This window comes from Aphanomyces invadans (assembly GCF_000520115.1).
Source record: "Aphanomyces invadans strain NJM9701 unplaced genomic scaffold supercont1.1, whole genome shotgun sequence".
Taxonomy (NCBI): Eukaryota; Oomycota; class Saprolegniomycetes; order Saprolegniales; family Verrucalvaceae; genus Aphanomyces; species Aphanomyces invadans.
Window position 1 is genome coordinate 2277147 of NW_008580146.1, and position 18874 is coordinate 2296020.

The following is an 18874-nucleotide window of genomic DNA, read 5'->3' on the forward strand; positions in this document are numbered from 1 at the left end:
CCTGCAGCGGAGCATTTTATCCGGAAATCACCGGATACTGTCCTCCAATCATTTCCATGGTCGGGTTTCAAATTGGTGCCAAAGGAAAGATGGGAGGAAAACGGAGGCGCAATACGGGCGAAGCGGCGAAGAAGCGCTTCAAGTTGGAGAAAGAAAACGACGGTGGTGCGCCAAAGGAGGACCCTGTGGGAGAAAAGGCAGCCGTGACGGGAAACCACAACGACACAGAGAACAAACCTCCGGCAGAGTTGATCCAAGAAGCCAAGTACTATCTGGAATCGTACCGCAACAGAGACAAGCCTCGGACCGCGGACGAACCCGAGTGGCGATTCAAGAAGGCCAAGCAAGTGTGGATCCTGCGTTGGATGTACCGTGCCGACGTGGTCAACAAAGCACTTTTTACCATTGTACTCGAGTACTTGGAAGGCATGCAAGGCACTGCACGCGAGCGTGTGCTTCGCGATGCCCAGCAAGTCGTGGAAGAACTCAGCAAACTGGAAAAGGTTGACGAAAAGGACCAAACGCTGCAGCAAAAGCTTGAACGGAGAAAGCTTAAGCGGGCGTTCCAAGTGGCCAAGATCCTAGCTTAAGTCGTAACCTCCGATATCCTCGATTGGTCTCTATGTTTACACCACCAAACTAGCTCTATTCGGTGCGCATGCGATCGCTTAGCTCCACATATTCAGGTCTTCCTCGCGGTTCACAGGTGTGTACCAAGGTGGGTACTCCATGTTGGGATTGTACCTAGTGAAATCGTCGCACCCTCCAACACTTGGGGCAATTGGGCCTGGTGGACTTACCGATAGTTCAAAAACACTTCTTCATCCTCGATGTCGGTCAGCGCTACCAGCACCAGACTCTGCTTATGCAGTCAGTTCTTCGTCATGACGTCTTCTATCGATAACGTCACGACGTACATGAACGAGCGCGCGTTTGCCGAACATGGCCAGCATCGACGGCGGGTGGACAAAGTGATTTGGGATGAGGGAATGGTACGGCTCCGATTGAAACGGGTCTACAGGCCATTCAGGTCCTAGTCGTTACATCGAGACCAGCGATGCTCACCCTCCGGGGGGAAGTCGAATGCCATCGGGATAACGTTGGGCAAGGTGTCTTGTGGAGGGTGGTTCACCATCTGCGCCAGTGCCAACGGGTTGGTGTGCGGGACGGCTAGCACCATGTTACTTTCGACGATAAAAACGGTGAAGGTACCTTCGTTTGTGGCGTCGATGATGGCGCCGTCGAATCGAGCGCGGGCAAACGGATTGTTCGACACAACATGCATGTATTTCTAACCACGTCGGTAAGTTGTCGATAGCACGGTCGCATCAAACGCCAACCTTGCGGTAGTGCTCGGACAGGTATACCGTGCCGGGGTAAAGGGCCTAGTCATCACTATAGTCAGGCGGAACTTGAGCGTAAACAAGTCGTACAATGGCCGTCCCAGCCGTCGCCCGCCCTTCTACAAAGAGCCCACGGCCAGCTCCAGGGATCGTCGAGTCTCGAACTTGCAGCGAATAGCCGAGTTCCCGTCGAACAATGTCATCGATGGTCTGCATGTTGGACGTTGGTCGGGGTGATACTTGGAAGGAGGGGGCATCCAAACCTACCTCTTTCGTTTTCGATGGAATCGCCGATGGCAAGTCTTCATTAATGGAAAACACGCTCGGTTTGTACTTGACGTTGGCTTTGCCCCGCGCCAGTACGTCAAATGCACGTTCAATCTGACTAGTTAACGCCGACTGCGCCAATTTCTTGTGCTCTTCAAACGGTTTGGTTTCCATGTGCGTCACTGCTTCTTCGAATAGCGCACCCTTTTCTCTAAGAGAATCACCCATGCAATGGACTGGATGCACCCAAGCTAGCGGACGTACTCTGCCGTCACGTTTGGCGCTGCGTCTTGCAGATTTTTGAAATGTGTCAACATCGCCACCGTCGCAACGTCCATTTGCTCCTACAAGCATGCCATCCACAAACATAAACAGTTTGATCGATGGTGTTCGTTCAGTTCACCTGGAATCGGCGGCCCGCTGTCGTCCCAGAGAGCGCATACTGAATGCGCTGGAAGACGGACACCATGGTCAATACGAACTTTCGTATCTGGCCCGGTTTGCCCAAAAAATAGACCAATCATAACGACTTTTCGTTCTTATTTTAATCCAATCAAGCTATATCTCAATAAATACCAATGAAATCATGCCATGTCCGAAAAGGAACTGTTTATATCTAATGAAATGACGCTATTCAACGATTGCGATTTTCTATTGGCTATAATTTCGTCAAATCCACATCCGCCGTATATTTTTGTCGCGTCGCCAGTCCCTCGCGGTGTTTCACTTTTCTGCATTTAGGAGAATAAAACAGCCAAAGCATCCAAGATGAGCATTGCCACCGACGCCCTGTTCAATCAAGGTAGGGATGCGTGCTGGATGGTGCTGTGAGGGTCGTCAAGATGCTCGCCGAGAAGGGCAGTGACGTAAATGTATCCTAGTCTTGTGCCGTGCCCTCGTTGTTGTTTAAGGTGGATGATCGTGTACGTGTGTAGGTTGGGGTGACATCTTGACCAACATCTCTCCCTACGCTTGGGGTAGTTTGGGTATTGCCGTGGGCCTTGGTTTCTCTGTGGTCGGCGCCGCTTGGTATGTCCACGTTACCTTCGATGGGTCGGACCTTACTGTGATATAGGGGGATCTTCCTGACTGGGTCGTCACTGCTCGGGGCATCCGTCAAGGCCCCTCGGATCCGAACGAAGAATTTGGTGTCGATCATTTTCTGTGAAGCGACCGCGATCTACGGGGTCATCATTTCGATCATTTTACTCAACAAGATGGACGTGCCAGCCGTGCGACTGCCGACGGACCCCGTCTTGAGCATGGACCAAATGTTCTTTGCAGGGTACGCCGTGTTTGGGTCGGGTCTGGCCGTCGGCTTGACCAACATTGCGAGCGGGGTGTCTGTGGGTATTGCCGGCAGCAGTTGCGCGCTCGCGGATGCGCAGAACGCCGCTTTGTACGTGAAGATTCTCATTGTCGAGATTTTCGCCAGTGCGTTGGGGATTTTCGGCGTCATCGTGGGCATCATTGTGTCGAACAACGCAGCCTTTCCCAAGTAGACGTGCCGCCCACCCGACATTGCCACTACTTCTGAAAACGCACGCGCTGCATGGCACAACGTCGCCGTGTGCTAAATCGATGAATTGAATGGCCTTTTACATGTGTGCTATCATCTGTCGCGTTGAAAAGTGAATCCATGCCCGTCGTGGAGCGGCGCGGGGGTGTCGTCCACCGCCGCTCCCGCCTCAAACTTGATTGCCTTGAGCATGTCGTCAACCTTGTGCTTTGCCTGGAAGGTCTGCATCACGTTCGGGAACAGCTTGATGAGTCCCGATTCGTTCTTGTCAAAGTAGGACGCCATCTACGCACAGTCGAGCATGACGGCGACGAGAGCAAGGACGCCCCCACCTCCATGTATTGCGCGAGATGCATCGTGTGCCACGCAGAAGGCAATCGAGTCGCCGTCGACGCCAGCCGCGTAAAGACTTGAACAAACACCGAGCGCGGCACGCAGTCGTGCCGCCCCGTCGACTCCAACGCCACGTCCTTGAACGTCGCCACGAGCGCGTTGAGCTGGGTGGTGGAAAGGTACAGTCTATCGAGGTATTCGACAACGGGGTATGGAGGCACGGGCGGCGGCGCCATGATGCGAGAGCTCTTGGACAGACGCACATCTGTGTCTTCGCGCTCCTGGCGGTGGGGCGGGTACCGATCCACGACGGTGGTCTGGTCGAACCGACAGGGTCAGCAACAATTCATCAAGGCTCGCGACGATCGATGGCAATTCATGTCGAGCACATTTCAAAACGTACATGAACAACCAAGCGGTGCGGCAGCGCGACGTGCATTTCGATGGCGTGTCGAACTCCTACAATCAAACTCTGGACGGCCCCACGCTCCCGCGCCAGCCTGGACACGAGCACTTGTTGTAAGTCGGCCTCCAACGCCACCACCCCCCCGTGGATTTTGCCGAGAGTCGCCTCTGTCATCGTTGCAATGGCTTGAATCCGAGCTTGCACCAACGCAAGCTCGAACACAAGCGCTCGGATAGCGTTGACACTCCCCAGAGTCTCTTTGTACGCAGGGGGAAGTCCCCCGCCACTTTTGTCGTGGTGCAAGTCGGCTTTACTCTTCGAGGTATGGGCCTTGGCTTCTTTGGTCGGCGCCTGTGCCGGCGCGGCGGGTGTTCCGGCATCGGGCGCTTTCTCGTCCGCCTTGACAAATCGCCCGGCTAGTTTTTTGCAAACGTCGATGGCTTTTTGCACTAGAACCGTCAAGTCGTGTTCGGGAGTCGGCGGTGCCTCTGCATCGGCAGCAACGACCGCCGCGGTCGCCGCGACCCCCTTCTTTGGAGCTTTCTTGGCCTCTTTTTCATCTTCGGCATGTGGGTCCTTGACCAAGAGAATGGGTGGCAGCAATGCGCTCGACGGGTCGGTGGCGTCTCCGTCCACTAGCTTGCCCAATCCAAGTTCATGGCCTTGAATGGCGTCGACGAGAATCGCCACGGATGCGAAAAACCGATCAACTTCGGCTTGAAGGCATATTTGCCCGAGGAGCACCACCGACTGGCTCAACACGTCCTTCCATCCGTCAGCTTGTAACATCCGGCCCAGTTCCATCGCTGTCTCCGCCCCCTTCGTCTCGATCAATGACAACAGGGTGTCCTGGAGGGTGTCCGTGCGGACGTGGAGCTCGGCCTGCGTTGCCGGATCGAACCGCATATCTTCAATCACAGCATTGAAGTCCGCTTGGAACTCATCCACGAGGGACTGCCGCGCGTCGACTCGGCGAACGAACGCACAGAACGAAGACACGACTTGGACACAATGGGATGACGCCAGGTCGCGCATGCGACGAAATCGTGCAAAGCACCGCTGCAGCACGGACTCATACGTTCGCTCTGTCGTCGCCCATAGCGATGCCACGTACTCGGCAAGCGATTGCACAGGGGCGACGCAAGGCGGAGCCATGGCAACCGTCGGAGGGCGTCCAAACTTTGCGAGAAATGCCGTGGCTGCGGAAACGGCATGGTCGACGGCGGTTTTGGCGGCGTCGGCGGCGGCTTTCAGTGCCGCCAGTTCATCTTTTTTCGCCTTGGCGTCTTCCGCTGCCTTGACGGCGGCCGTCGCTGCCGCATCGTCCGCTTGGGCAGCGATGATTGCAGCGTCCAGGGTGACCAACTGCCTCGTCCGAAACTCTTCCGCGCCAAGCGCCATGGCTGCTGCCGACTCGACGGCCCGCTCGGCTTGATGTTTAGCGGCAGCGGCATCTGCGAGGAAATGGTCCACGTGATCGAAGATAGTGGACGCGATGTCTGCGCACTTGCTGTCGACATGGCGAAGAGCGTCATACTGGCGAAACCACGCCAGGACGTCTGCGTCGGTCGAGTCATGGCTTTGAGCGTGCAAGGACAAGTTCTCCGGCGCGATGATGCCGTCGCTCCATAGCTGGAGACGGTACCGCACGGTCGAGTCCTCGGGTGGCGGATTGGATCGAATGTGAAACTGCGCATGGGTGACAGGGTCAATGAGTTTGCCGAGGCAATGCCGATACAACATCGTGCGCTGAATCGGTAGCATGAACACCATGTCGAGCCCCGACTTGCCTTGGAAGAATGTCGACGGCAGCGGCGGGTCCGGCTGTCCCGGCGCCAACAGCGACTCGCGGTCGGCCGGCGTCCGCGGCAACTCCCCCGGCACCACTCCACCAAGGAGCCGTACAAGATCCCTCGCTTCATCGACGTCGCAAACAAAGTCCTCCAGGACCCACCCTTGCACGGGTGGATGCACTTTTCCGAGGGCCACCAATGCCTCGTGCAAGAGCCCTATATACACGTCGTTGGGGACGGCTAGCCCATCTTGCAACAACGTCGTCGCGCGCCGGCCGAGTTCTGTCTCTTGAGCGATCGCCGCCTCGAGCAACGAGTGAACGGACAGCGATGCGAGGTTGTACGCGGCGCACAATCGTTTGCTGAGTGTTTTACGTCCGGAGAACGGCTTCCCGAGCAGCACAATCTTGAGTGAAAACGACGGTAGATCGGGCTTTGGCGGCGGAAGCGGGAGGGGGTCCGTCAGCACACGTGCGTACTTGACGATCTCGCCAAGGACATGCGGCGCAGCGAGATGGCCACAGCTAAAAGGTGGCGCGCCCGCAAGTGACAGGGCCAAGCTGTCTGGGGGCGTCGACGCGACGGATGCGATCGCTGTCATTCGTGTGCCCTCCACATGCTGCAAGTATTCGTGGCCATCCAATCTCGCATGAAAGGCGGCACCGTGCCATTGCGCAAACTCAGTGTCCGTCGCGTGGACAAAGAACGCTTTGTACTCGTCCCATGCCACGTCGGGAAGGAACTCGTCCGGTGGCGCAATCCACGTCGAAGTCTACGATTGAAGTTGAGTACGCTATCGATTCGGTCGCATGCATGGGCGATACCGTGCGGTACGTGGCAGCTTCATGCACGACGTCGAGGACCCGATCGAGCACTTGGGCACACAACACGTGATGCTGTTTGGACGTCGCTGCGATGACTGCCAGAGACAGCCGATCGTACCGCTCGTTCTGCGCCAACACGGCGTCGGTATATCGATGGTGGATCATGCCGTAGGCGGATGCATCGCGCGTGATCGCTTCGAGCTCATCGCGCTTGCGCCGCTTGGCGTACTTGCTTTCTCGGTACTCTCGATTCGCCACGACCACGTCCATGTAGGTCAGGACGTTGCGACGAGTGGATTCCACGGCCAACTCGGACGTTGTCGACCGAAGCAAGGTCGCTTCGAGGCGATTCAAGTCCAGTTTCTCGGAGCGCTGGCGTTGGCGGGTGTCGCAAAGTTTGACGAACTTGGCGCGACGTTTACCTGCTAGGTCGCATCGAACTTCTCGTTGGAGTCGTTTCTGGCGCGCCAAGTCGACGTGGAGCTGCTTCTCCGCCGGCATGCCTGTATCGCCGTCGCCGTTTTTGAAAAGCACTTGATTCAATGGGTGGTCCGGAACATCCACGTCGATTTTAGCGTACACGGACGACAGCGACCGAATGCCATAGCCGATCGAAATTTGTTTGGGCATTCGCTTGGATATTCCTCTTCGCTTTGGCGCACCATCGTCGATGTTGCCAGGATGAGCCTTGTGTGAAAATTCATGAAGCATCACGCGTGGGCAACGCATCCTACCGCCTCAAAGGTGTTGATTCCGGTGTCCACTTGCGTCCGAGCCGACTCTTCATCGCGGGCCTAACTCCATAAACAGGTTGAGAACGAACGAGATGAACTACCAAGAGATAAACGGCTAACACGTACTCGCTTGGATGCTTGCCTCTGGGCGACGAAGTTGTCGTAGCGGGCTTTGCGATGCTCGCGTTCCATGCGCTTTGCTTGAGCGGCTGTCCACGCTTCCGTCTCGCCCTCACTCGCACTCTGGAGTGCAAACGATCAGCAAACAAGATCTCTGCACGACAAGCGATGAACCTGAGTGAATTCGCGCTGTATCTTGGTCAAGTGGAGCCGTTGCTGCCGAGTTGCAACCAGCTCATCGATGTAGTCGGCTTTGGCTTGAGCTATCGCGGCGGCGTTTGCGGTTTGGGACTCTTTAGCCGCTCTATGCCATTGTGGGCAACGGCTTCGCTGAATTGAAACAAGTCACGAAGTACGTACTTTTCCTGCGCCAGGACCTCGACAGCTTTGACGTGGACGCGAATGGTGTGCTCGAAGGACCTGTGCTGCCCTTGGTCATACGCATGTTTTGGCAAGCGGGACGGGATGTTGTGAATTGGGAGCACGCCTCCGGCGACGTGTGGTCGGTTTGATATCGTGCCGGACCGTCGTACACGCTCTACAGCCGTCTAGAATCCCAGAGACTCTCGTGACGATCGCTCCAAGCGCAAAAGAAAGCATATCGCCCAACCTTGATTTGGTACAAGAGTTTGGCGGCCACCCCTGCTTGCTGGTTCATCACATTCGTGGCCGTGACTGCATCAAACTTGATGCCGAGACTTCGCATCGTTGGCTCGAGCAGAGAAAAGTTGACGATCTTGGCGTCGGCTGTCTCGCTGGGGACAAAGTCGGAAAAGTTGTGCTGCTGGTTACTTCGATGCAAGATCTCGCCAAGCAAGTACCCACTGGCAAAGTCGCTCTCGAAGCACTCGACGTGCTGCGATAGCTGCACGTCTTCATTGAGCCACTTGAGGAGTAGGCTCGACATGTCGCCGACTCGCCCGCTTCCGCTCCGTCGACGTGACCGTCCGCGACGTGACCTTTCACCGAATGGTGCCGTTTCATGCGTCAAGAAACGGTGAGATGCCAATACGCTTGTTTTGCTGTCGATTTCTTCAACTTGCCTGTATTCATTTTAGTTATTCCTTCGGGGTGCGACTTTTTTGCATGCCTATTTGAAAATAAAGTGTATGGTCGTTTATATTTTGAGATACAAGAACACTACCTAGGCTCTTGCGATGCAGATTCGAGAGCGGACCAATCAAACGGCGTCGGTCGGTTTGTTGGACGAGCTGCACTTTGCACACGTTATTGCAACCATGTTCCTTCGTCGCGCGGCGGCGTCGTCGCTTGCCTTTGGCCGCACTCGTGTGCATGCGTCGCCACGATTCTTCTCTCCAGCTGCTACCCAGCACTGCATGAACATGAGCACACTGCCGCGCAATGACCGCATTCGCAACGTTGCGATCGTTGCCCACGTCGATCACGGCAAAACGACACTCGTCGACCAATTGCTCAAACACGGCGGAAACATGCTGAGCGAGGACCGAGTCATGGACAGTATTGATTTGGAGCGAGAACGTGGTATCACGATCATGTCCAAGTGCACGCGCGTCGAGTACGAAGGACGCGTGCTCAACATTGTCGACACGCCCGGCCACGCTGACTTTGGCGGCGAAGTCGAGCGCATCTTGAGCATGGTGGACGGCGTCGTGCTCGTCGTAGACGCGACGGAAGGCCCGATGTCCCAAACCAAGTTTGTGTTGACCAAAGCCTTGAACCGTGGGCTCAAGCCACTGGTTGTCATCAACAAGGTCGATCGCCCAACCAGTCGGTTGGGGGGCGAAGTCGAGAACGAGCTTTTCGACATGTTTGTCGCGCTGGATGCGAACGACGAGCAGCTCGAATTCCCCGTCTTGTACGCATCAGCCAAGCAAGGATGGGCAGTGAACTCTCTCGAAGACGAAGGCGAAGACCGCACGTCCATGAAGGCGCTGCTCGACCAAATCGTCGAGTACGTCCCGGCACCAGAAGCCGATATGGACTCGCCGTTTTCCATGGCCGTGACCATGTTGGGGTAAGTTTTTTCACCGCTCGGAATGATCGCGATGACTTCTTTCTCCAGCCATGATCCGTACGTCGGTCGGTTGGCCACTGGCCGAGTGTACACGGGTCGCGTCAAGGTCGGCGATGCCATCCACGTGGTGAACCGCGATGGCCAAAAACTCGAATCTGGCAAAGTGACCAAGATGTTTGTCACCCGTGGCACGACCAAGTCGGAAATCTCGGAGGCCGAAGCTGGTACGATTCGTGGCGTCGTTGGGCGGGTGTTTATGCCATCGCAGGCGATATCATTACGGTGGCCGGTGCCAACGCTTACGTATCGGACACGATCGCAAACCCTGAAGTCGTGCGGTCGATTCCGTCGCCGCAACTGGACCCGCCGACCATTTCCATGACGTTTGGCGTGAATGACAGTCCCATTGCGGGGAAGGAAGGCAAGTTTTTGACGTCGGGACACATCAAGGAGCGGCTCATGCGCGAAACGGAGGTACGAGTGTTTTCGTGCGAAATAACCGAGACGTCACGGATGTAGAACAACGTGGCGATTTCAGTCACGGCCAGCGAAACCTCGGAAGCATTCAACGTCCACGGTCGCGGCGAATTGCAACTCGCCATCTTGATCGAAGAAATGCGCCGCGAAGGGTACGCTCGAGCACGTTTGTCCCAAGCAACGTCATGCTGATGATGGTGGCGATAGGTTTGAGATGTGCGTGTCGGCGCCCCGCGTCCTGTTCAAGCACGATCCCGAAACCAACAACAAGCTCGAACCTGTCGAAGAAGTCACGGTCGACGTCGATCAAGACTTTTCCGGCATCGTCATCGACAAGCTCAGCACACGCGGCGGCGAGTTGGTCGAATTCAAGGATATCCAAGTACAACGGCACGACATCCTGGGGGCTTGGCTCTCATGCGCTGGTGTGTAGGACAAAGTCCGCCTGCTCTTCCGTATTCCAAGTCGCTGCTTGATGGGGTATCGCAGTGAGGTACGCATGCACATCATATTGCATGGAAACGTGCGATCTCTTTCGCCGTCGTGTGTAGATTAAGACAGACACCCGCGGCAGCGGCATCCTCAACTCGATCTTCTACGGGTACGAAAAGTTTCAAGGGCAAGCGTCGGTCCCGTCCAAGGGCAAGTTGATTGCGTCGTGCAACGGAAAGACCACGGTACGACATCCTTGCGGCCGTGAGGGGTTGACCTCGTCTAGACGTATGCGCTCAACATGCTCGAAGAACGCGGCGAGTTGTTTGTGAAGCCCGGCGAGGACGTGAGTACAACTCGTGGCGTGTTTGATGGCTCACGCCGCGCGCGCGCTTTCGTGTAGGTGTACACGGGCATGGTCATTGGCGAGCATTCCCGACCCACCGATTTGGAAGTCAACCCGACCAAAGAAAAGAAGCTCACCAACATGCGTGCCGCTGGCAACGTATGCCTTTGTCCTGTCCGTCCGCCCTCATGCCATCGCGTAGGACGAGAACGTGCGGCTGTCGCCAGCCCGACAAATGTCCCTCGAAGATGTCGTCACGTACATTGGCGAAGACGAAATGATTGACGTGTCGCCGTCCCAGATTCGCATTCGGTACATGTGCCTCATGCGCTCGGTCGTTCGTGACAACGATCCATGTCCTCTTACAATGGCCATTGTAGCAAGCGCTTCTTGGACCCGAATGCCCGCAAGCGCGCCAAGTAAACAACGTGCGGGGAACAACCCTATTAGAGTAACAATACAGAGCTGGAACCGGTGAGGTCTCGTCCATGTGGTTGTGACCGGTAGCCCGCTTCGATTCCCGGACAGCGTTGCTGCGACGTGATGGCGGCGCGACATTTTTTCCGACCTTTGTGGCATTCCCGTTGCGACGTTGTCGCGATCGAATTGCTAGAGATGCCGCTTCTGGATGGATGCCTGCATCTACGCTAGCGTCATTCCAGCGTCGCCAATTCAATGCTGTGCGCGGATGACTTGCGCCGCTCGTTGTTGGCCGCCGTCTTTGCAGGCGAGGTTGCTGTGGCAGGGATGGGAATGACTTTGCCGTCACGGATGATAAAGTTGGACTCGACAGTCGTGTTGCGCCTGGAAAGGACCACAACGCGCCGTGCAGGCTCCGGGGGGAACGTGTATTTTTGCATCGACTTGGCCGACGACGGCGGGGGCATCGACGGCACTGACGGCGTCGTCATGGACTGTCGGCGCGCCGCCAACGATTCGCGCCGACACCGCCGCTGCATTTGCTTGGTCTTGTTGTAGTTGACTACACAGTGTGATACAGGCCATCTTTTGATGCAAGGTTGAAAGGGTCGTACATAAGATCACGTGGGCAAACATGAGGCTCTTCCGCTCGGCGTCCGAGTACTTCTGTGCGTCCTTGACGTGGAAGAAGTAGTACACGGTCGCCAGGCTGACAAGGACACCAATGACAAGCGCAGTAGTCTTGCCGTTGGGGGCAAGGCACAGCAGCGACACAAACGATCCGAGCCACACGACGAATGCCGCAACTGCACGCGCGACGTTCCACAAGCTTCGGAGCGAGTCGGACAAGTGCTTGAACATGCGGTGGAGATAGAGGAATCCAAGGCACTGAGCCATTTGACGAAAGAGAGCACACGCGATGGCGAGGTCTAACGGGCGAAACGAAGGCACGAACGACGCGAACGTGGCAAACGTGATTGAAGCCACACCACACACGAGCAGCGCCAACACGGGTGCGCGATGGAGAAGCATTCGATTGCGGAGACACCGAAAGACGAGGCGCGAAGCTGCCATGCCAAGGAGTACGCGAGAGGCGCTCAATAGCCACGATAACACGAGCAGGGCGGCTGGAAAGATGGTAAGCATGGCGTCCATACCTGGGGGAGTGCTGGGGGGGATCGGGGAGTATGCAATGGCAAAGGCCAGGCCGGCGATAGCGGATACTGACACGACAGCGAGGGTGCCCGATTTGATTTGTGGAACGACACATTGGGAGTCATCGACGTCGTCGCAGCACAGATGGAGGCTGTCAACTCCGATGAAATGCCAGCACATGTGTGGAAGTAGTCGAACCACGTCGATGAACCTCGGGGGCGTCAGTGGGGCCGCCATCAGCGCAGAGGATCTTGATGTTGTAACCACAAAGAGAAGTAGAGCTCCCATGACAGGCACCACGGCAAGGCCTCCCACAAGGAAAATGCGGATTCCAACAGCGGGAGGGGCAGTGTGCACACCAACAGCGAGACACGTCAGAGTAAGCCACAACATCAATTGCAACGTAAACGTCGACATGGTCGATGTCATCACAACGATCTGAGTGACCAAGTTGGAAAAGAGAAGCATTGCATGCGTCATCTGCATTGTATACTCGAGCCATTCGGTGGTTGCGACAAGGAATCCAGTGTAGAACCCGAGGGACACCCGTGCAAGTCCGTACGCGCCGCCGGAGAACTGGATGACTTGGAAGATGGCATTCGAGCACGTGTTCATGCACCAATACGTGCCGACGACGATACCAAGACCGAGGATGTGGCTGCCTTCGTGGCCGACCGAGGAAGGGTCGTGCCACCCAAAAAAGTGCGTGCTCCATATCGACGACAGCGCGATCGAGAAGAGCTGCCATCGACCAAGAGCAGCACAACGCGAGCGTGGGGGCATTTTCCTGTCTGGCGGCGCCGAGATGTCCGCTGCTTGAGTATGTACCATCCTGCATGGAGCAGCTCCAAGTGCAGCGATTCCCACGTCTCGTGGCGTTTCACAACCGACACGGTTTCAAAGAATGCATGCACCACGTCCACCACATCACCGCGCGCTTTGCGCTCCCTCTTGCCATGGGCGACGGCAAATCCTGAAGGCCTCGTAGTAGACGCTGTGGCTCTAGCGCAAAAAACGGCTCGAGTTGCCATGTCGTCTCCGAGGACGTGCCATCCCCGCATACGGTGAGGCATCCAACGCGATGCCAACCTGCAATGTGGTTGGTGGAATCTGGGGATTCATCAGCCAATCATAGATGCCCACAGGTCCATTTATCCGGATGACACTCCACTTTCAGATTGGCATCGATGTGGTAAGGCCGCACGACTCCACCGGGCGGAGTTGTCGTTCAAGCGCTAACGATGTGCGGTAGGATCTTTGGGTGTAAGTACATGCTTGTATCACCCGCTCGTGACGTGAACTGACCTGTCTTGGCCATCGGCGTGTACAGACGGCTCGATTGGTACGGACGTGGCAAGATCGAGATCACGTTGTTGCGGCTCATGTGCAAGTGTAGTGTGGAAGACCGACTTTCCCGTCGAAGATTCGTTCTTTGGATATGTGGACGGATGGCACCGTCGGTTCTGGCAAGGTAGCCCGGACCACCGCGGTGTGCCGGGTGCATTGGGGCGCGTTGTGACCCTCATTAGCGCGGAAGACTTGAAGCAGTTCCGTGACGTGGATCCGCATGCGTCAGAGGTTCCTCGAACATGGGGGCGCATTTATCGAGTCCCGAAGGAGGAAGTGCCTGAAATCCTGGCCCAGCTCGACCATCGCGAAAAGGTTCGACCTCGGGCCTTTCGCGTACATGACAAGGCTCTGCTAGGCTGGCTACGATCGGGCTGAAGTCGACGTCCATTGTACGGACAATCAAATTCGCCGAGCCCTTGTGTTCATTGCGCTTCCTGGGAATTCAGACTTTCTTGGCCCTGCACCCTTGGCCGAGCTGGCGCACGAAGTACTGTGAACTTGTCAGGTCGATGCCAATTTCACGTCACGGGCGACATCTAGATTGCGACGCGAGTGGGTCCCAGCGGCCCCAACGTAGAGTATTTTCTCAACCTCTGTCGATGGTACGAACATGTGAGATGCCGACGTCCTGACGATGCGGTGGGTGTAGCATGCGCAGCATTGATGTCCACGACAAGCATTTGTTGGACTTGGAGCAGCTCGTGCTCGAGCACTACGCGCCACATGCAGTAGCGTAGCTCTTGCCAAGAAGATGCATTCGTTCATGTCGAGTTAACATGTAGAGTGATTTGTCTTGTCATTGGGTCGTCCATCCTTCTGGGCTGGCGAGGGCCGATTGAGTGCTTTGGGATATTCCAGCGTGATGGCGTCTGCCGTGATACTCATGATGGTTTCACCTTTGAGGCCGTCAAAGAGCCCCGGGATGAGTCCGCGCTGCAGCCTCGTGAGCTTGACAATTTTTGTGTAGAACCCTTTCTGCAAAAGCATGGAACATGTTGCCTCAGTCAGAGCATCTCCATGTGAGGGTGATCGTACCGCCCGCAAGTGACGTCGCACGTGGCGCTGGATCATCGTCGCTGCCACGACTCGTTCCCCGTCGGTCGCGCGGCGTTTGCACTCCTGCATCGTGTCATACAAGACGACAGATATGTCCTCGGTACGCTGGAGCAACCCCTCGAACTGCGCGAGATTTCGCGGATGAAATGGTGGCAAGAGGTGCGATTCCGCTTGAATCAAGTGCGCCACATGCACCTTCATGCGCCGGACGAGTGGGGCCAAGTGTTTTCGAATGGCCAGGCGCCATGACTGCGGAATGATCATGGCCTAAATCCCCCGCACCACATTCTTTGAGACGTTTCTAGACAAGTCACATGGCGGCAGACGTACTTCAGTCCACACCACCAAGTCGGCCATTTCACATTCGAGCTCGTACGCGAGAAAGTATGCTTGCTGGGCTCGGTCGGCCAGCTCGAGCCGTTGCACGGCATCGCGGTGAAGTTTGCTGGGCGAGCGTGAGCCCAACTGACGAAGATGCCGCATGGATGTATCCTGTCGTGCGAAGGTTGTATGCACAGACGTGGTTTCGGTCGTCTCGTGTAAGGGAATGGGGGGGCATGGGTCGTCGGCATGGCTGCCAAACGGGAGTGCCACGTCGCCGTGCGCGGGGTCGTCGCCCATGGAAATTAACTGATCGACCAACATAGCTCACCGTTTCAAGCTGGTTAACTACTGCGTTACGCGATGAGGTTGGCTTTGATTTGAGCCTTGGAGATCTTGGGGCGCGGGATGCGACCGTTGTTGGCACCGAGGTAGTTGCACCACACGAGCGAGTCTTGTTTGTTGACGTTGGGATTGAAGCACGTGGACCAGCCACACGCGATTTCAGTGACGCCAGGGTCGAGCGAGTTTTGAAAGTGGCCGGTCGTGACCCAGTTCCCGTCCTTTGACTGGTTTGTGTCGTAGTCCCAAAGCTCTTCCTCGCTTTCCCACCACGTTTGGGCAGGGCCAGGCACGTGCATGCAGTTGTTGCCGCACTCGGCAAACCCAGCCAAGTTTTGGTTGCCGGCGGGGCCGCCGTGGCCGCCACCGAACCTTTGCGGACAGCTGTCTGCCCACGTTTGCATCTTCACGGCCAAGTCTTGATTCCATCTCACTGGTCCGAGGCCGTGGCCAGCTCGAATGATGGATGTTTGACGGACGATCTGCGCCTTGAGGTCGTTTCCAGTTGGCGGAGGTGGTGGCGTGGGCTGCGAAGGCGATGGTGTACTGGGGGTTGGCGGTGGAGTAGGGGGGGTAGTTGGCTGGACAGGAGGCGGAGTTGGGGCTGCCGTTGGGCGTGGTGGGGCGGGCGTTGGGGAGCTCGTTACAACTGGTGACGTGGTTGGAGGTACTGCAGTAGAAACGGGGGGTGTCGTTTTCACCCCAGCAGACGAAGGTGTGGGGGTCGTCGAGATCGGGTTGTCCAGACTGGTAGTCGATGGGGGCGGTCGGGAGGCATCGATCGAAGAATCGGCAGACTTGGAGTCAGTTTGCTGTTCGCCGTTGCTCAAACTGTCGTCGACACTGCCCGGATTGTTGCCGTGTTCCATGGCGGCGGTCGAGTTGTCTGGGGGCAGAGTCGGGTGTGTGAAGTACGTGGCAATCCCACCAACGATTGTGCCGTTGTTTGTAGAGACGGCGGCATCAGCGGGGACGCTGCCACTTTGGTCGCTGCTGGTGTTGGCATTACCTGCAGCATTGTCTGCTCCCAAGATCACAGCGACCGCCACACCCAGCACGAGAAGAGCACCGGCCGCTATCGCAACGATGCGGGTCTTTCGCCGCCGCTGAAACGCATCAATGTACGCGTTTGTGTTTTTGGCGTCCGATTCTTCCATGATCACGATCTCCGAGTTCCGGAACGTGTCCATGGCGGGTGGCAGGTCCGCAGCGTTGCCATCAGTCTCCGTCGTCGACATGGAGGTATAATGAATTATGCGAGGCCATTCTACACTGACCAGACTGTTCCAGCTTTCTTGCGCGGCGCAAGGAACACGCTGCGGAACCAAATGTGCCTCGGTCGCGTTGTAACATGTGTGAATTGTCTCGTTGCGGCCGAAGGGCTGTACACGCAACGACGATGTATTGTACGTCTGGTGCATAGTACGATGGCCCTAGGCATCCCGATCAAAAGCCACTTGAATGGAACTATCAATCCTAATTAGAGACTTAAAAGGGACAAAAGTGAATCTTGTTCGCTTCTTCCGACTTGTAACCTCTTCATCCACTGAAACCTTGGACCACACCCCGGCCGACCAACCTTTACTCCGCTCGCGATGTCTCCTGGGGGGGGGCAGCAGGTCCCCAAGACATGAACGCTACCTCGCCGCGATCTCGGCTCGACACGTCGGTGGATCGATTCAACGGCTATCCTGATTGATATGGCGAAGTTGCAGCCCCAAGCCCACGAGACTTAAAACCTCGTGGTCGCATGTCTCGTCCAGGCAAGCGAACCACGAAACTATTTGCTGTAGGTTGTCGAGTAGGTAAGTTTATGTGTAGAGTCATGTCGTACCATTACACGCGTATGCGCGAAGTCGATGTGGTGTCCCGCGGGCTTGAAGCACGATGTCTGAAGTGTCGTGCACACCACACAGCTTTCGTAGTAGACTCGCCAACGAAAGGGGGGCGACGTTTTCGTTTCGATGTGCTCACTAGAACGTCCATCTTCCGTTCAGATCCATCCCCCCGGTCCCCTCGAACTCTCCCTTGCCGTCCCCCCGACCACCCCTTTCCTCCATCACCCAACAAGTCAGTCCGTTTATGATTTGAGCTTTTCGTCCTTAACGCATGCCTGCAAACGGGTTAATGTTGATGTCATGCCCTGCCGGCTTCTTCGCCTGAATGCCGTGTTGCCCTTGTATTGGGTTCACCATGGCTGAGATGTTCATGTGTTGCTGGTGGACGCCATGATTGTAAAACTGCTGGGGCTGCTGCTGGAAGTTGTTGTAGGCGGGGTATGGAGGCGCCTGTGGGGAGCCGTAGTGGCCATGGAACTGCTGAGGTGGTTGCGCTGGGTAGCCACGATATGTCGTTTGTGGCTGCGGGGGGACATGTCCTCCCGGTTGCCTAGCGTATGGCAGAGTTACATTGTGATGTTGTTGTTCGCGGGTCGTACTTGGGCTGGTCCAAACTTGCAAACGGATCAAATGCTGGAGGAGGCGGGGCAAATCTACCTCCCAACACTCGTCCTCAGGCCCCAAACCAATTCAATTTGCTTCGACACGAACGCTTACGTTCGTTGCTGTGGTTGTGCTTGCAGCGGTGGCTGGTCATACAAGATGCCGTTCAAGGTGACAGGGGACGCAACTTGTGTGGGGAACCCCAATGAGGTGGGGCCCTAAGCGATTCAGGTCACGCTCCTGTCGTCGAGTAGAGGACAAGCCTTGCCGTCACGAGAGGATCGAACACGACGGAAGGCGCGGGCACGGAGACGACGTCCGGGATCGACGTATCAATCAGGTTGATTTCAGGCGGAGGGGCTGTCTTCTTGGTCGGAATCGCCTTGTCGAGGGGTACGACGGGGGCGTTGTCGTCGTCAATGTCGCTCGCGGGATCGCCCGGTCCCCAGTGGTGGTATCCCCCTGCGTGCAGTAAGATGCCGTCACGAGAAAGCGTACAACAAAAACGCATACCCTGCTGCTTGTGGCCTCCGTTCGTCGCAGGTTGGTACGTGTTGCCGTTGGAGGTGTTGGCAGTCTTCTTGTTGTTGCGGCGAAACACGTCCATCTTGCGGTACGGGACGCGATCGATCAGCATGTCTGAAGGATGCGAGTGAAATCACGACGCAGTCGGTCGTGGAGTACCGTATCGCGGCATGTCGGGGGACTCGAATTCGTTGATGCGCACTTCGATCGCACTGTTTCGGTGCTCCAGCATCAAGATGATGGACCAGTCTCCTGGCGAAATCGCGGCGACGTGGTACTTTTCGCGGCCGTCGTACTCGACCACCTGTGTGTGCGAGTCATGAAGGAGGCGTGGCGCATGGGATCGGCACCTTCTTGGCCGACATGACCGAGTGGAGCAGCACAACCTCGTGCACTTTGTCCGACTCGCCAAACGTAAACTTCCACGACGCACGCTTCTTGGACGATGCAATGTTGCCCCCGACGTTCTCGACCATGTGCCCGACACGTTTGGGAGGGCCATGCTCCAGTGGGTCCACTGGCCCGTTCGCTACAGCCCCATAGTCACACTCGTGCGCCGTTGGGTGAGCGATGGCTGCTCCTCTTGGCACGTACCCGCTATACGCACCACGTCTCCCATGCTCGTCCGAATGAAAAATGCAAAACCGCTTGGTCGTCGCCGTGTGCGAAAAGAT

At 56.5% G+C, this 18874-nt stretch overlaps 10 protein-coding genes across 11 annotated transcripts; 4 read left to right on the forward strand and 6 right to left on the reverse strand.

Annotated features, from left to right (window-relative positions):
* Positions 1 to 56: 56 nt before the first annotated feature.
* H310_00691 (hypothetical protein) lies at positions 57 to 794 on the forward strand (the record flags this gene model as incomplete). The annotated part of the gene is made up of 1 exon (XM_008863561.1): positions 57 to 794. One exon carries the CDS (start codon positions 57 to 59, stop codon positions 588 to 590), a length of 534 nt encoding a protein of 177 aa, XP_008861783.1. The 3' UTR covers positions 591 to 794.
* Positions 74 to 2086, reverse strand: H310_00692. 2 transcript variants are annotated; one of them, XM_008863562.1, is made up of 10 exons: positions 2014 to 2086; positions 1875 to 1954; positions 1611 to 1821; positions 1434 to 1553; positions 1341 to 1385; positions 1213 to 1291; positions 1066 to 1170; positions 918 to 1015; positions 801 to 859; positions 74 to 744 (listed from the first exon to the last, which is right to left on the reverse strand). In XM_008863562.1, the coding sequence occupies exons 1-10, from the start codon at positions 2077 to 2079 to the stop codon at positions 669 to 671; spliced, it is 939 nt and encodes a 312-aa protein (XP_008861784.1). In that variant the 5' UTR covers positions 2080 to 2086; the 3' UTR covers positions 74 to 668. The 2 variants fall into 2 exon arrangements, with proteins under 2 accessions (XP_008861784.1, XP_008861785.1); XM_008863563.1 differs by having other exon boundaries at positions 74 to 859.
* A 264-nt stretch (positions 2087 to 2350) lies between these two features.
* Positions 2351 to 3222, forward strand: H310_00693 (V-type ATPase, C subunit). The gene is made up of 3 exons (XM_008863564.1): positions 2351 to 2412; positions 2546 to 2639; positions 2686 to 3222. Exons 1-3 carry the CDS (start codon positions 2379 to 2381, stop codon positions 3110 to 3112), a joined length of 555 nt encoding a protein of 184 aa, XP_008861786.1. The 5' UTR covers positions 2351 to 2378; the 3' UTR covers positions 3113 to 3222.
* Positions 3223 to 8246, reverse strand: H310_00694 (hypothetical protein; the record flags this gene model as incomplete). Its single annotated transcript, XM_008863565.1, has 9 exons — positions 3223 to 3414; positions 3462 to 3779; positions 3866 to 6433; positions 6486 to 7136; positions 7211 to 7266; positions 7333 to 7454; positions 7503 to 7630; positions 7696 to 7887; positions 7950 to 8246. 9 exons carry the CDS (start codon positions 8244 to 8246, stop codon positions 3223 to 3225), a joined length of 4524 nt encoding a protein of 1507 aa, XP_008861787.1.
* Positions 8247 to 8496: 250 nt separating this feature from the next.
* H310_00695 (GTP-binding protein TypA/BipA) lies at positions 8497 to 11111 on the forward strand (the record flags this gene model as incomplete). Its single annotated transcript, XM_008863566.1, has 11 exons — positions 8497 to 9335; positions 9384 to 9559; positions 9604 to 9809; positions 9855 to 9964; positions 10020 to 10194; positions 10246 to 10305; positions 10364 to 10489; positions 10531 to 10590; positions 10648 to 10749; positions 10793 to 10902; positions 10971 to 11111. 11 exons carry the CDS (start codon positions 8497 to 8499, stop codon positions 11011 to 11013), a joined length of 2007 nt encoding a protein of 668 aa, XP_008861788.1. The 3' UTR covers positions 11014 to 11111.
* Positions 11112 to 11243: 132 nt separating this feature from the next.
* Positions 11244 to 12948, reverse strand: H310_00696 (hypothetical protein; the record flags this gene model as incomplete). The annotated part of the gene is made up of 2 exons (XM_008863567.1): positions 11244 to 11572; positions 11625 to 12948. The coding sequence occupies 2 exons, from the start codon at positions 12946 to 12948 to the stop codon at positions 11244 to 11246; spliced, it is 1653 nt and encodes a 550-aa protein (XP_008861789.1).
* A 404-nt stretch (positions 12949 to 13352) lies between these two features.
* On the forward strand, positions 13353 to 14252 carry H310_00697 (hypothetical protein; the record flags this gene model as incomplete). Its single annotated transcript, XM_008863568.1, has 8 exons — positions 13353 to 13357; positions 13418 to 13428; positions 13496 to 13507; positions 13562 to 13827; positions 13871 to 13904; positions 13962 to 14002; positions 14056 to 14117; positions 14165 to 14252. The coding sequence occupies 8 exons, from the start codon at positions 13353 to 13355 to the stop codon at positions 14250 to 14252; spliced, it is 519 nt and encodes a 172-aa protein (XP_008861790.1).
* Positions 14253 to 14286: 34 nt separating this feature from the next.
* H310_00698 (hypothetical protein) lies at positions 14287 to 15054 on the reverse strand (the record flags this gene model as incomplete). Its single annotated transcript, XM_008863569.1, has 3 exons — positions 14287 to 14490; positions 14551 to 14838; positions 14902 to 15054. 3 exons carry the CDS (start codon positions 15052 to 15054, stop codon positions 14287 to 14289), a joined length of 645 nt encoding a protein of 214 aa, XP_008861791.1.
* A 157-nt stretch (positions 15055 to 15211) lies between these two features.
* H310_00699 (hypothetical protein) lies at positions 15212 to 16472 on the reverse strand (the record flags this gene model as incomplete). Its single annotated transcript, XM_008863570.1, has 1 exon — positions 15212 to 16472. One exon carries the CDS (start codon positions 16470 to 16472, stop codon positions 15249 to 15251), a length of 1224 nt encoding a protein of 407 aa, XP_008861792.1. The 3' UTR covers positions 15212 to 15248.
* Positions 16473 to 17309: 837 nt separating this feature from the next.
* H310_00700 (hypothetical protein) lies at positions 17310 to 18827 on the reverse strand. Its single transcript, XM_008863571.1, has 8 exons — positions 18795 to 18827; positions 18551 to 18729; positions 18360 to 18504; positions 18189 to 18314; positions 17944 to 18137; positions 17790 to 17893; positions 17672 to 17725; positions 17310 to 17622 (listed from the first exon to the last, which is right to left on the reverse strand). Exons 1-8 carry the CDS (start codon positions 18817 to 18819, stop codon positions 17337 to 17339), a joined length of 1113 nt encoding a protein of 370 aa, XP_008861793.1. The 5' UTR covers positions 18820 to 18827; the 3' UTR covers positions 17310 to 17336.
* Between the last annotated feature and the right edge of the window lie 47 nt (positions 18828 to 18874).